This window comes from Carcharhinus amblyrhynchos, chromosome 18, assembly GCF_965287045.1.
Source record: "Carcharhinus amblyrhynchos chromosome 18, sCarAmb.v2.hapA, whole genome shotgun sequence".
Lineage (NCBI taxonomy): Eukaryota > Metazoa > Chordata > Chondrichthyes > Carcharhiniformes > Carcharhinidae > Carcharhinus > Carcharhinus amblyrhynchos.
In genome coordinates, this window is record NC_137341.1 from 10,460,318 (window position 1) to 10,476,064 (window position 15,747).

Genomic DNA, 15,747 nt, shown 5'->3' on the forward strand with positions numbered 1-15,747 from the left:
CAGTGCCTTTCACTTCACTCTGTTTCCTTGGATGACCTCGTCCAGTTCTAGTGCCTTGAAATACAGACAGTCCACCCAATACCTTAGCAGCTTTAAACCCTTCTTGTGTCTGAATTTCAGCCTTTCACCATGGCCTGGGTTGCATCTTTTTCTTTAGCAAAGACAGATGCAAATATTCATTTAATACCTCAGCATAGTTCTGTGCCTGCATGCATAAATCCCCTTTTTGGTCCTTAATCAGCCCCACTCCTTTATCACCCTTTTCACTATACATATGCCAATAGAAGATTTTGAGACTCTCTTTAATGCTGGCTGCCAGTCTCCTTTCATCCTTTTATTTACTTTTTGACCTCCCCTCCTGGCTCTCATATTTTCTACCTGACACTTGTCATAAGAACAATTTTTCCTTCTTAGTTTCTATATTTTTTGTCATCCAAGGAGCTCTGGATTTGTTTGCGCCACTTTTCCCTTTTAGTGAATATACCTTGTCTCTGCCCCGAATCATCTCTTCTTTGAAGGTAGCCCGTTGATCTAGCTACTGTTCTTCCTGCCAAACTTTGACTTTGATTAATTCAGCCCAGATCCATTCTTATCCCAATGAAGTTAGCCTTCCCGCAATTAATTATTCTTACTCTGGATTATTCTTTATGTTTTCCTATAGTCTGCCTAAATCTTATTATACAATGATCACTGTCTCCTAAATGTTCTCTACTGACACTTGATCCATTTGGCTCACGTCATTTCCAGGAATCACGTTGAACAGTGCGTCATTGGGCTAAAAACATACTGCTGCAGAAACTTCTTTTGATCCCACGCTAGGAACTCTTGCCCCTTTCTGCACTTTACACTCATACTATCCCAGTCTATATTTGGATAATTAAAGTCCCCATTCAAGCTACTCTACAATCTTGGCATTGCTTTGTAGTTTCATTGTCCAGTTGTTCCTCTATATCTTTCCCATTAGTTGGTGGTCTGTCGACTAAACCAAATAATGTAATTGCACTTTTTTTTGTTTCTTGGCTCTAGACAAATAGATTGCATCCTTGACCTCTCTTGATATCCCCTTTCTCCAACGCTGGAATGTCCTCAATAATACTGCCGACGCTCCTCCTTTTCTTGTCTTTCCTGTACACATTGTATCATGCTCACACATGCACATACACATGCTGTCCTTTGAACGCACGTGCATGCATGCATGCTCGCCCATGTGCGCTCTCCAGCCCACACACTACGGTAATGTATGATGTTCACTGGTATAATCTGTTGGAGCTTTGGTCTTGAATTCAGGCACTTAAATGTTATTTTATTTGAATTAACACCTTCCCAGTCTACCTTGGGTAGATGTAGACCTTTTTTTTCCCCCCCCCATTCTCCTGATCTTTATTTTGTTTAGCTCCAATAGAAATGGGGTTAGATAATAATAGCCCATTTTGTCTCTGTGTGCAGCTGAGATTTTGAATGTGTTGGTGAAGGCTTACCTTCATTGAAGGATAACTGCATTTCTGTCCTTCAACACCCACCACCACTACCCCACCCTCCTCCTCCCATCCTCCAAACTCACTCAGATCACCAATAGAACAGGCATGAAGGCAGACATGGGAATTCTTCTGAGTCTGTGTGAGAAAGCAGAGAATGACATCCGCTCGTGTATGAACACCTTACAGGTAAGTGAGCGACTGACTCCTTATTGCGTGTTCGGATCATACTGCCAGAAAGCCTTTTGCCTCGATCAATTGTTGCTTGGTTGTGTGGTTGAGGCAATGTATTCCCGTTAAATGTTGCCACTGTTACTAATTAATATGTTGGTAGCTTTTACTTTCTTGGATTGGTTTCTGAGAATAGGTGGAACACTTATTTTCCCTAATAGAATACATTTGCCTCTGTTCACCAATGCCAGTGGGGAAATAAAACAGTTTTATTGCAAACATATTTTCTCAATTTTATGCTCCAGTGTTTTTGTTAACATTGGCAAGCAGAAAAAATTGGGCTCCTTATCCATAATTTGGGAGCATAAGAAGCCAGCCAGACTCTTGTTTCTTCATGTAATGAGTGTACGTATCTGTGTACAAGAGCATGGAAATGTGTGCACATGCATGTGCATATGTTCCTGATGCATGTTTTTAAGAGTATCAGATGTCAGAGGAGCAAACTGAATTGACTACTTCACTGATCATCACTGTCTTATGTTTTGGAGGACATTTTGAAAGGCCCATGGAGGCCATCTGTCGCACGAGACAGGATTTATAACCTTTTTGTTTCTATGGCCCTCTTCCCATCTTTTAACAATTCTATGGGTATGCTGGAACACGATGTAGCTTTTTTTTTAAGAATACCTTCTGTCCTGTTAAATACTGGCACGTAGTAAAATTCCTCAAACCAAAAAGATTAGATGGGTCACCAGATACAATGTGCACCTAAACTTCAGGCTCACTTCTTAATATTAAGAATTCCTGTGTCTTCCCACACCATGTATGTCTAATGCTTCCAAGACCAGGAAATGTGAAGACCTGCTGGTAGTGGCAGTGATATGGGGAGCCACAGGAATTTTTAATATTAAGTGAATCTGATGCTTAGATGCATATTGTACACTAATGAAAACTAATTTTCATTGACACCCTGATCATTCCAATTATTTCTTGGCCATTACCCCACAGAGCAGATAGCAACCCCATTACTCTGCTTACCCGATTTGAGAATGCTGGTTAGAGATAGCATTCCCTGTTGGGTGAGGAACTTGCTTCCGGAGGGGGGAAGGGATCTCACAGGATGTGAGTGTCACTGGCTAGGCCAGCATTTATTATCCATCCCTAATTGCCCTTGAGAAGGTGGTGCCACCTTGAACAGCTGTAGTCCATGTGGTGAAGGTGTACCCACAGTCCTGTTAGGGAGGGTGTTCCAGGATGTTGACCCAGTGACGATGAAGGGACGTTGATATAGTTGTAATCAGAATAGTGTGTAACTTGGAGGGGAACTTGCTTGGTGGTGTTCCCATGTAACTGTTGCAATTGTCCTCCTACGTGGTAGAGGTTGCAAGTTTCAAAGGTGCTGTTGAAGGAGCCATGGTGAGTTGCTGCAGTGCATCTCGTAAATGATTTGGGGTCTCTCATTGTAGCAGCAACAACAATACATCAGTCCAGCCCACATTAGTGCACTGAATTAAACTCCTCCTTTTGAAATAGGTTAAAAAAGGAAATATATGGCCTACTTCAAGTTATCATTCTTAGCCGTAAATGGGGCACCACTGACATCGGTAGTGATCAGTCTCACTTTCTTTTTTGTTGATCCTGCAGGTAGAATGGGAATTTCAGAAGATTTTATCCCTGGAGTTGCAGAGCCCTAGAATAAGATCCCCTGCTGTAATTTGCACAGGCTGGGCCTGTATTACCGTGTTTCTTTCCGTCTGCAGCACCCATTGTTAAAAATTAATCATTGTCTGTTTCAGCGATCCCACGAGTTATTGGAGGAAGGTGGAAGATAAAAAAAAGACCCTTTTTCATTTAGGTTTTGCCAATTCTTTCTATGCACGGTTCTATACAGTCTGAGTTGTCAGCTGAATGATTTGGTTATCAGATAGGATCAGCAAAGGAAGTAATTTTGTTCAGTTTGATTTCACAAGAATACCAGCATGTGCTGTTCTTCCGATTTATACCATTTAGAGTTTCTGAAAATAATCCTGTTCTTTTCTTAAACCCCTGCTTTTGAACAATTACTGGAACTAGATCTCTGCACTATTGGATGTTTTTCCTCGTTCCCGAATAATGCCATTTGCACAATTAGTAAAGACTGTGGGACTTTTCACCATTTGGTTGTTCGCCTTCAGGACCTTTGCAGTGCTGGAAGCTCTTAAGCAGAGAGAGGAAGCACTTTCCATTGATCTTTGCACATCAAATTAATAATTAAAAGGGCAGGTGATAAGTGCTGAGCATAAATCCTACTATTGAATATTGAGAGACCGATGCCAGGCACTTTGCGGAAAGATTGTGATTCCATAAATGAACAATCTATAAATTGAGAGTCAGACTAGGAAAGGAGAGAAATTTCCAATACCTTTCAGCCAAGTCTGGCTGTCTGACTGTGAATTTCGAGCCCCTCGCTGACCCACCCCAAATCATTTCAGCTTGATTTCTCTTCAGGCTGTAGCTGTTGTGATGTTAGTGGAAACAATGTTTATGTAGCATGGTTAATGTGGTAAACTGTTCCAAGGTACTAAGCAGGCGTGTCCTCAGACAAGAACTTAACATTTAACCACTTAATTAGGACAGGTGACCAGAAACTTGGCCAAAGAGGTAGATTTTTACAGAGCATCTTAAGGGAGGGGAGAATGTTCGGAGAGGAGAGGATTCCAAACCTTCAGATCTAAACCAGGGGTCTTTAACCCGAGGATCTGGGGCCCTATGCAGCTCTTTAACACATGAATTGCAACTCACCATGTTTTTCAGTTGGATCACAATGTGAAAAAATCCTTAACAAACTAAGTAAAGAAAGTAAAAAAGCATGTTTTTATTATGGAGATAAAAGGTTGTTCTGCACCTTACGGTTTCAAGTCATTGTTTTAACAAAAAAATGCGTTGTGCGTTAAACAAACCTGTTTGACTGGTATCGCTATAATATGGTTATAGATAATGCTTTTGATTCAAGGACCAGGTTTTACAGTTGCAGTCATTACTGTTTATAACAACAAAAACAGAAAATGCTGTGAAATATCGAAAGGCCTGACAGCATCTGTGGGGAGAGCACAGAGTGAATGATTCGAGTCTAGACGACTCCTTGCCGAAACTGAAGACAGTAGAGAATACGATGAGGTTTATACTGTTGTGGTGAGGGAGGGGGATGTGGTGGGAGTCTGTGGGGGCTGGATAGAGAACCAGCGCTAGGTAGAGGCTAAGGAGAGATTGACAAAAATGTCACGGACAAAAAGACAAGGCAGGTAAATGGTGAAGATCATGGTGAAGAAGGGTGCTGATAGCGGCACATTACAAGATCAAAACGCGTAAATGGTAGAACAGAGGTAAGCAGGGTGTCAAAGGACAACATTAGACATGTAACAGATGGCCTTAATGGGGCGGGGGAGGGGAGCCAGTGGTGGGAGAAAAAAGATGGAAAGCAAAATTTTAAAAAGTGAATATAACTGAGGTGGTGAATTATTCTGAATGACTAATAGCTAAAAAAAGTCTTAACTCTATGCATCTTAAGTTAGTTTGTTTTAAAGCTGATTTAACTGGCAAAATTTTAACAAATCAAAAAATTAGAATTCAGCACTGGTTTTATTTTAATTTTTGTTTCTCTTGATACTGATGCCTAAATTCAATATGTTTTATATATGCAATATGTTGCATTCTGCCAGAGACACTTCGTAATTTGCCAAGTATTTTGTTTAAAAGTGCTGAATTTTCGTCTTGCAGCTCCCAATAATTGTAGATTTTTTTATTTCAAAAAAAGCTTTTCATGTAGGAGTTTGCTGGCCAGCCCAGACATGCCCAATAATGTGGCAGCAATGAAAATCAGCAAGTGTGCAAGAGATAAGAATTGGTGGAGCACAGATATGTGAAGCTTGTAGGCCTGGACCTGAGAGGGCAGTGAGAGATTTGAAATTGGAACGATTGTTTAAAATTGAGGTGTTGCCAAGTTTGAGGGCAATGTAGGTTAATGAGTACCTGAGGCAGTCTGTGAAGGGAGGTTTCCTCAATTTTGTGCTTTTTAAATACCATCAATATTTTGCTCTCAGAAACAATTGGGTATGGAGCAGTTCTTTCCTTCCCGTCTGGGAAGGAGCTTAAGCTGGTGCTCTGATCGGCTGTATACAAAACAAAAGCAGTGTGGCTTTAAAATTCCTGATCTTGTTGGTCCCACCGAAAGCTGAAATTATTTTTGGTCACTGTATTGATAAAGCAGTACACTGTGAAATTGTGTTTGCTTAAGTTAACTTCCGTTTTTGGTTTAACTCCAATCATTGCACCCCGTTGCACAGAAAGAGGAGTGTGGGCCTGGTGTATCAGTGCTTCCCTTTGCTGTGCAGTCCAGAGTTAATCCCAATGTCCCATTGTCATCTTTTATCGTTCTCTGTTCCAGCAAACCTCTGCCTAAAGAAATTTCTCCTAACCTTTCTTCTTACACTTCGTAACAATATTAAATTGTTGACTGCCTCATCAATGTTAAATCATCTCATGTTCTCTACTTCATTGTACATAGTTCCCCTATCTGAAGTCTCTCCTCATAGCATGGTTTTCCATCCCTGATATTTGCAACATAATCCCAACAGTACTCTAAGAGGCCATTTGGCCCTTCGGATCTGCACCAGTTCTCCAAAGGAGCATCGCATTCAGGCCCTCCCCTCCGCCCTACGTCTGTAACCCTGTGCATTTAGAATCGTAGAGTCACAGAGGTTTCCAGCATGGAAACAGGCCCTTCGGTCCAACTTGTCCATGCCAGCCTTTTTTGTAAGCCTCTAAACTAATCCCAATTGCCTGCATTTGGCCCATATCCCTCTATACCCCTCTTACCCATGTATCTGTCTAAATGCTTTTCAAAGGACAAAACTGTATCCGCCTCGACTACTACCTCTGACAGCTCGTTCCAGACACTCACCACCCCTGTGTAAAAATTGCCCCTCTGGACACTTTTGTATCTCTCCCCACTCACCTTCAACGTATGCGCTCTCCAGTGGCAAGACAAGGGAATTGGGAAGAGAGAGTGAGGCTGATGCTGCGTAACTCTCCCTCACTTTAATCCAAATCAAGTGCTAGTCTTGACACTATCATCATCATCAGAGTCCTGCTCAACCCTTGAAGTCCTGTGGCAATGGGCGATCGACAAAGCAGCAGGTGTGGATACACTGGGAGCTGTAGTCACAGACCTGCACACAGGCGGCTCAGGTCTAACGGTTGTTTTCCGCTGACCAAAACAGCAGTGAAACTCAGCATCTACTTGGGCAACTGAGCAGTCCTCTTCAGGAACACACTGCTCACCTCCATAGAACGAGGAAGGGGCTGATCAGTCATCTTCGGACACACTGCAGGCAGCCTCAAAATGGCTAATGGTGTCGAGGTCCTCGTCGATGACGATGGACGAACAACGTGCCCTCTAGTTTTAGATTCCCCTACTTTTGCCAATTTTAACCTGGCCAATCCACCTAATCTGCACTTCTTTGGACTGAGAGAGAAAACCAAAGCACCCGGAGGAAACACACGCAAACATGTGAAGAACGTGCAAACTCCATACAGCTAGTAACCACGGCTAGAATTGAATGCAGGTCCCTGGCACTGAGAGGCAGCAGTGCTAAATACTGTGCCACAATGTGCTGGTGAATCTATACTGTATTCTGATTTGCTGCCCGTACTGTAATGGGGTGCACAAACCTGCTCACACCACTCTGCTGTGACTAAGAAAGGCTGCTTAGTTGTTGCAATTCCTTCCACTGATCTCATGCATTTGTACAGTGCTTTGTCACGCTGAAACATTGCAAAGCATTTCACACAGTTGAACACAGTAGACAATTTCAGCAAGCAACAACTACATCCAGCCGTGAGATAATGGTGCAATGTAGATTTTCTTTTGGTATGTTGGATCAGTGACGAACATTGGCAAAGTTTCTTGGCCTCCTCAATTGCGCCATTGTTAGTGCTGTGCATAATTTTGCTGTTCCATTTCCAATGTTGGAAGATTGCCTAAAAACTGAATTGACTGGAATGCCCAGAGGTGAAGGCACTACAGAAATACAAGTTCTTCTTAACACCTGGACAGTAAATCTTAGTGCCCTCGATATTTATTGATGTTCTCTGCTTTATTGAAACCCCTCTCTGTTGCATGCTGTCAATGTTTGAATTGCTGATTTGCATTTTTAGTTCCTCCATGGAAGAGGGAAGAAGGAACTGAGTATGAGGATGGTTCTGACCACAAAGGTAGGCCTCAAGGACCAGAACAAAAGCCTGTTCTCCGTCTGGCAAGAGATCTTTCAACTCCCAAAGGTTCAAAGGTAACAAAGAAGCATCTGCTACAGAGCATCATTTGTGATGTTGTGACTGATTGTTGCCACTAAACCTGCTACTGCAGTTGGATCAATAGATTAGAGATGAATGTACCTTAATTTTCCATTTTTAGAAAGCGGATTGGCCAGGACTGCAGCTTGCCAGACGAATTACAGGTCACTGATGACCAGGACTCTCTGAATGCCATTACAAAGACCCCACTCAGTGCAGCAGCACAGAGATTTAATCATATTCTTCACCTCGCCACCTCAACAGGAGATCATGAGAAAATCACCCAGGTGAATAACTTCATAGATTTATAGTTTTTTTTTTAAACTGAGTGCAAATTATCCATGGAGACAGTTGCATCAGTGTAACCTCTGACTCCAGAAGTGCGTATGTGTGTGTATTTTATGCATGCATGTATGGCCACAGCCATGAAGGGCCTTGGTGCATCAAACTCCCTTCATTCTCGAGAAGCTGACTATTTCAGCTCATAAGAGGTGTTGAGGGGAATAATTAGGAGAATGAAACCTTGGCTGGTAACTTATTGCTTGTCAGAATTGGTCAGAAGTTTTTTCTAATCCATCTTTGACCCATACTGCAGGGCTTGTTCGACAATTTCTTGCTTATGAAATTCAAGGATCCCACTTTCAGCGGAGTCTGCCTGGCGCTGGAGTGGTTGGAGTTCACGGACATCCTGAATGAGAGAGTGATAAGCGTGCAGAACTTCCAGCTGATGCGGTATCTGCCCTTTCTTCCGGTCACCTTTCACATGCTCTTTGCAGCGTCCAACGTTCCAAGGATTTCCTATCCAAATAGCCACTATGAGGTAAGAAACCCTTTTGTACAGAGAGAAAAGAAATGGAGTCGACCACATGACCCAACAAGGCTACTCCATTCAGTGTGACCACATCCGAACTTATGCTTCAACTCCTCTTTCCTGTCTACCAACTATTTCCCTTGATTCCCTGAGAGACCAACCATTATCCATTTTAGCCTTAAATATTCAATAATAGAGCATCCACACAACCCTCTGAAGTAGCAAATTCAACTTGTACTGAGACTTCATAAACCCATGCTATAAAATCAGATTGGCAATCAGGCGGTTCAATGGGGTGCTTAGTAGTCGGTGTTTTATCTGAAAGTCTGCATTTTTAGATTTGTTTTACTGCTAAAGCCAAGTTAATCTTTTCAGATATCCAACCAGGGTGAGTATATTCTCAAGTAAAGCTGTTCACTTTGGGAGAGTAGCATATCCAGTTCTTGGTTGATGATGAGGGAGCTGTTGCAGTCCAGGGCTACTGTAGCTCTTCTCAGTGAGCTCGGGAGGGGTTAGGAATCATTCTGCATTCCTGTTCTTAATCACTGCCCAGTGACCCATGTTGCAATGCAGAGTCGCAGGTGTCGAGTGAGGGTAAGTATGACTGCATTTGTTAAGGTACCATGCAGACTGCCAAAACTAGCTGCCCAAACCCACATGTGAAGGTTGATTCCAGAAGGCAATTGCCTCTGTGGGGGTATAACCCAGGAGGAAGCATTATCGTTCAAGAAAATGGGAAAATAAAACAGAAATGTACAGTTTTCATCAGCCTCCCAGCAATCACCAAAGTTGAATTAGTCTCCTGTTACAATTGCTCCCACTGTTTTCTGTTAAGTCAAATATAAGGCAGGACCAATGGAGAAAAGAGAGAGAGCAGAAAAACACTTACAAAATCCAAAAATTTAAATTTATACACTGAAAAACTGGTTCTTCTTTGGAAATGTTTTTTTCTTGAATGTTCCCTTCTCTTTAAAAGAAATAGTTCACTTTGTCCTTCCAAGCTGCCAGAGGTCAAAAGTTCCAAATCAAACTCATTATTAGCCACCGAGCAATATAACAGAGTAGAGCCTCGCGGCTGCTAGAGGGAGTTTCTCTTCACTGTGCAGAAATATTTCCCGGGAGAGAGCAAACAAATGGGCCAGAGGTCAGTTGGGTTAACGAGGAAGCCATTGTTACCTCACCGACAGCCTCGCTGGGACTTGCCCCATGGATTCTTTGAGCTAAGCGTTGGAACCTGTTCTATAGACTTCCTTGTTCAAACATTTCTTGGCAAAGAGGGAATAACTTACCCTGAACAAATGTTATTTCAATGGAGGACATTCATGGTATGAGAGCATGCATCACAAACTAATGAGAACTGCAAGTGAGATGAAAACTTACCCGCTCTCCTTTATTGGTGAGTGATATATGTTTTAAAGAGTGCACTTCTCTGCTGTAAAATATATCTCGAAAATATTGAGTGTTTTGGTCTGGTTCTCCAAAATAAAGCTTTGCTTAATGGATTGGATGGCTAGTCTAACTTTTGTAATAAGTTCTGCACAGTTCCTTTCTCTGTTAAGTGCCTCTTGCTTCAGCCACAGACCATTTGAAAAATGGCAGTAATCTCTGTTCATCGTTTTCTGTGGGAAAGTTTTATTTTTTAATCCATTTTATTTCCGCTCGAACAGGCACAGACTAAGATTGCCCACGTGCGCAACTTGGTGATATCCATGGTGAGTGAAATCAGCCCAGTGATCCGCAGCCGAATAACTCTGCAAGCGCTTATATCAGAGATCCTCTGCCTTCTGCTTGATATCCTCTCTCCAAAACTGCGACCGGTGAGTCACCAGGCCTGATTCAGGTTTTCATGCATCCCTTGGGTGTGGCAGGACCTTAACTTTTGTATAGACACTTGAAAAGGAGGAATAAGGGAAAAGTTTATTATTTAAATGCATTTAGATAGTTACATGGGTACGATGGGTATAGAGAGATGTGGGCCAAATGCGGGCAATTGGAATTAACTTAGAGGTTTTCAAAAAACAGGCGGCATGGACAAGTTGGGCCGAAGGGCCTGTTTCCATGTTGTAAACCTCTGATTCTATCCTGAGGAGTAGTGACAGGATGGATTTGGAGAGGATGTTTCCTCTTGGAGAATCTGGAACTATGGGTCACTGTTCAAAAATAAGGGATCACTCATTTAAAACCAAGATGTGGAGAATTTCTTCTTTGAGGGTTGGAAGTCTCTGGAACACTTCTTCAAAAGGTAGAGGAAGCAAAGTCTTTGAGTGCTTTTAAAGCAGGGCTAACAAGAGGGTGAAAGGTTATTCAGGGTAGGCTGGAATATGTGGGGTTGAGGTTACAATCCAATTGACCATGATCTTATTGAATGGCGGAGCAGGCTCAAGAGGCTGAGTGACCTACTCCCTGTTCCTAGTTTGTATAATTTGCAGACCTCTGGGGAAGGAGCAGCAGTGGGATGAGACACATTGGATAGCTCTTTCAAAGAAACATCACAGGCAAAACAGGTCACTTGATCTCCTGAGTTGTAGGTTCTATTGTTCAGACGGTCTGAGGTGTCGAGCGCTCTCTAATCTTCATGCTCCATGTACTTACTGAATTAGCAACACTCCTTAACCATTTGCCCACTTGCTGGAAGAGTTTCCGTTTGAAATTTGGTGGTGGTCTCTGACAAACCAATAGTATTCCACTAACTGTTAATTGTCTATTTTCTAACATTGTTAAGCCTTTCCTATTGACACTAATCTTGGTTGTAATGTGGTATTTGGCTTTTAAGTTTTAAAAAATAATAGATCTGGAGCAGCCAGTGACAAGATCACATCAGCCATTTCACTCATGATTTTGGACAGTTTTTTTATTTTTTAATTCCATCACAGGATTTGCATGTTATTGGCTAGACCAGCATTTCTTGCTCCTCTCAAAGGCATTTAGGGATAGGTAACAAATGCTGGCCAAGCCTTCGACAACCACACGTTTATATATTGCGTGTTTATGTATACACCGATATGATGGCTCATCTTTTGGATGTCAGTGAGCACCACTTTATCACGTAGACTGAATTCGGTCACTGCAACTTTGAAGATTTGAGGGTGACCTAGTAGAGTCTTTAAAATTATGAGGGTTTTTTATAGGCTTGATATTGAGATGTTTCCATTTTGTGGAGGTTAGTCGTCATAAAGTCACCAATAAATCCGGTAAGGAATTCAAGAGAAATATATTTATCGAAGAAAGCGGTTAGAATGTGGAACTTGCTAGCACATGGATTGGTAGAGGTTAATACAGTAGGTGTATTTAGGGGACAGCAAACTTAAGAACATGAACCAAAGCAGAAAATGTTTGAAAATCTCAGCGGGCCCGACAGCATCTGTGGAGAGAGAATAGAGCCAAGTCAGGATGACCCCTTGGCTCTGGTCTCTCTCCATAGATGCTGTCAGACCTATTGAGATTTTTTAGCATTTTCTGTTTTTGTTTCATATTCCAGCCTCCACAGTATTTTGCCTTTATTTAGTTACATCAGGACAGAAGAAACAGAATCACGTGTTAATAAGGCTGGATGAATCTGGTGAGCAAAGTTTTGTGTGGAGATGGGTAAAATGTTCTTGTTTCCGGGCTGGAATTTGGTGTAAAATCCAGAACTGAACTGAAAACCACCCACAGAAACATGATTTCATCTCTGATAGTTGCTTGGCTGTTGACTAAGAATTGTTGGGAGTCTTAGTAACTAATATTCGTTTGTAGTAAGACATTGATAAAAGGGTGGACTTTTGCTGTTTATAGGACTACCCATTCCAAACCTACACAGGCAGCAACACAAGAAGCATGAGACGTTTGGCATTAACTGGGGTGACCTGCACAATGTAGGCCATTTATCTGCTGGGCCATTATCATGGGTTGGGTGTTTCAATAATACATTTGTTCAGTAAAGTCTCACTGCACTCTTGACTCATTTAGGTTCTGGCCCAAAAACCAAGGTTAATCTCCTCAATTTCCACCCTCATTGCAGAAGGGATCTGACAACATCCTTATTTTCCTGTGGCAAGCAATAGGGCAGAACTAAGATGATAAGAACCCTTGTCGCAGAAATTGTGGTAGTAAGCATGGATTAAGGAATACAAAAATGAGCTGCTCTTAATTCCGGAAGGGCCACTGTGCATGTGTTTTCTTGTAAATTTTCAGTGAGGGCAAGAAGAAATAAAGAACTTTCTTTTGCCCAGCACCTTCAACATACTCACAGGGCTGAGAGAGGGGCAGAACTGCTAACTCAACATGCTCGAGTATAGGATCTTCAGGAGAGGGTCTAAAAGAGTGTTATTAAGGAGTCAGTTACTGCAGTAAGGAGGATCCATATCTTCGAAGGGTCTTCAGTTGAGGTAGAGCTTGGGAATAAAAAGGGAGCATCACATTGCTGGGAGTGTACTATAGGTTGCCAAACAGTCATGGGCAATAGAGGAGCAGATACGTAGATAATTCACTGAGATGTGTGAAAATAATGATAATAGGGTAATAATATTACAGGATTTCAACTTCCCCAATTGGGATAGTCATAGTGTTAGTGGTTCGGAAGGGGCAGATTTCTTGAAATTTATTTAGAAGAGCTTTTTATGTCAAGATGTTGAAGATTCAACAAGGGACGGTGCACAGCTGGATCTAATTCTGGGGAACAAACTGGACATGTATTCAAGATGGATGTGGGGGAGCATTTTAGTGATAGCGGCCACAGTACAGTACGATTTAAGGTTGTCATGGAAAAGGAAAAAGGTGGTCCGCAAAAAGTGGTTTTGGATTAGGAAAGGCAGATTTTATTACAATAAAATAGGCTCTGGCCAAAACAGACTGGGAACAGCTCCTTGTGGGAAAATCTACACCAGAGCAATAGGAGGCATTCAGGAAGGAAATGGGGAGTGTATAGACCTGACAGGTTCCCTTAAGGTGAAATGTAGGAGCAACAAGCCCACAGAACCCTGGATGTCTAGGAATATTCAGGACTCGAGAAGGAAGACAGATTTTAGTAGGTACAAAGGGAGCAAATCAACAGGTGCCTTAATGGAGTATAGAAAGTGCAGGGTAGAACTGAAGAAAGTGGTTAGAAAAGCAAAAGGACATGAAAACATTGGCGAGAGTCCCAAGATATTCTATAAATATATCATGGGGAAGAGGATGACTCAGGACCAAGGGGGCACTATGTGCATGAAGCTGAAGAACATTGGTAGGGTGTTAAACAAATGCGTCACATCTGTGTTCAGTCATGAGAAGGAGGGTGTGGGTGCAGAATTCAAGGAGAGGGTCTATGAGGCACTTGAATAGTTTGACATAAGGAGTGAGGACCTATTGGAGGTTTTGGTGGACTTAAAAATGGACAAATCCCCAGGTCCAGATGAGTTGTATCCCAGGTTGCTACAGAAGGCAAAAAGGGAAATTGCAGGGGGCCTGATCCAATTTTTAATTTATCTCTGGCCACAAGGGGTGTGCTAGAGGATTGGACGACAGTTAATGTGGTTCCATTTTTCAAGAAGGATGGTAGAGATAAGCCATGGAATGTCGACCAGTGAGTCTCACGTCAGTGGTAGGGAAACTATTGGAGGAAATTCTGAAGGAGAGAATTAATCTCCACTTGGAGAGGCAAGGTTTGATTAGGGATAGTCAGCATGGCTTTGTCAGAGGGAGGTCACACCTATTGAACTTTATTGAACTTTTCAAGGAGGTGACCAGTTGTGTAGATAAGAGTAATGCTGTCGATGTAGTTTAAATCGATTTCAGCAAAGCTTTTGACAAAGTCCCATATGGCAGACTAACAAACGTGGTAAAGGTATATGGGATCGAGTGTAACTTGGCAAGTTGGATCCAAAACTGGCTTAGTGGTAGGCAACAGAGGGTGGTGGTGGAAGGCAGTTTGTGTCACTGGAGGCCAGTGTCCAGTTGCATACCACAGGGATCAGTCCCTTATTATTTGTGATCATTTCAGAGGGCAAGGAGGTGTGATAATCTGCAGATGACACAAAGATTGGCAGAGTAGTTAATAGTGAGGGCTTGGGTTACAGGAACATATAGTCGGGTTGGTCAGATGGGCAGGTAAGTGGCAGATGGAATTTAATCCTGAAAAGTGTAAGGTGGTGCACTTTGGAAGGAGTAACAAGACAAGTAGGACAGAGCAGCAGGACACAAGAAAGCTCAGAGGAGCAGAGGGATCCAGGGGTTCTTGACCACAGCTCCCTGAAGATGGCATGGCAAGTTAATAAGATAGGTAAGAAGGCATGTGGCACACTTGCCTATATCAGTCATGGCATAGATTACAAGAGCAAGAAGGTCGTGTTGTAAAAACTTTGATTTGGCCACAACTGTGTGCAGTTCTGATCACCTCACTATAGGAAGGATGTGATTATATTTGAGCGTGCAGAGGAGATTCACCGGGATGTTGCTTGCACTGGAGTACTTCAACTGCGAAGAGAGGCTGGATAGGCTTGGATTGTTTTCCTTCGAGCAGAGAAGACTGTGCGCACGAGTCAGTGTCTGTGTGAGAGATATGGATAGGAAGCAACTGTACCCCTTAGTTGAAGGGTAAATAGTGAGAGGCAGGTAGTTTAGGGGGGATTTGAAAGTATATGAATGAATACTTGAAATGGCATAACATTCCAGGCCAGGGGCCAAGTGCTGGAAAATGGGATTAGTGCAGATTTACTACAGTTTTGTTGGTGCAGACTCGATGGGCTGAAGGGCCCCTTCTGTCCTGAATAACTTGATGACACTCTAAATCCTGGCTGTCAGGCGAGTAGGGCGTTGTACCCAATCAATAAAGATTCCAGTGAGAATTCATGCCTACTGCCGTCATTGAATTTGTGTTAATGGTTCTCTGCACCATGTCATTAGTAAATCTCAAATTCCCAGAGGTAACTGCCTGCAGTGTACAGTGCACATTACTGATGTTTTCTCTACTGTGGAAGTAAATATATGCTCATTACCACGGGA

The 15,747-nt window shown here is 42.4% G+C and overlaps 2 protein-coding genes across 3 annotated transcripts in view; one reads left to right on the forward strand and one right to left on the reverse strand.

The window, feature by feature from the left end:
• Positions 1-15,747, reverse strand: part of rpusd1 (RNA pseudouridine synthase domain containing 1) — a 185,702-nt gene that overhangs the window by 50,985 nt on the left and 118,970 nt on the right. The window lies entirely within an intron of this gene.
• chtf18 (CTF18, chromosome transmission fidelity factor 18 homolog (S. cerevisiae)) overlaps positions 1-15,747 on the forward strand; it is a 97,046-nt gene that overhangs the window by 37,154 nt on the left and 44,145 nt on the right. For both annotated transcript variants that reach the window (XM_080206338.1, XM_080206339.1), the window contains exons 13-17: positions 1,566-1,664; positions 7,842-7,972; positions 8,098-8,263; positions 8,572-8,796; positions 10,455-10,604. In XM_080206338.1, coding sequence (XP_080062464.1) covers positions 1,566-1,664; positions 7,842-7,972; positions 8,098-8,263; positions 8,572-8,796; positions 10,455-10,604 — 771 coding nt within the window. The remainder of the gene's footprint in view (positions 1-1,565; positions 1,665-7,841; positions 7,973-8,097; positions 8,264-8,571; positions 8,797-10,454; positions 10,605-15,747) is intronic.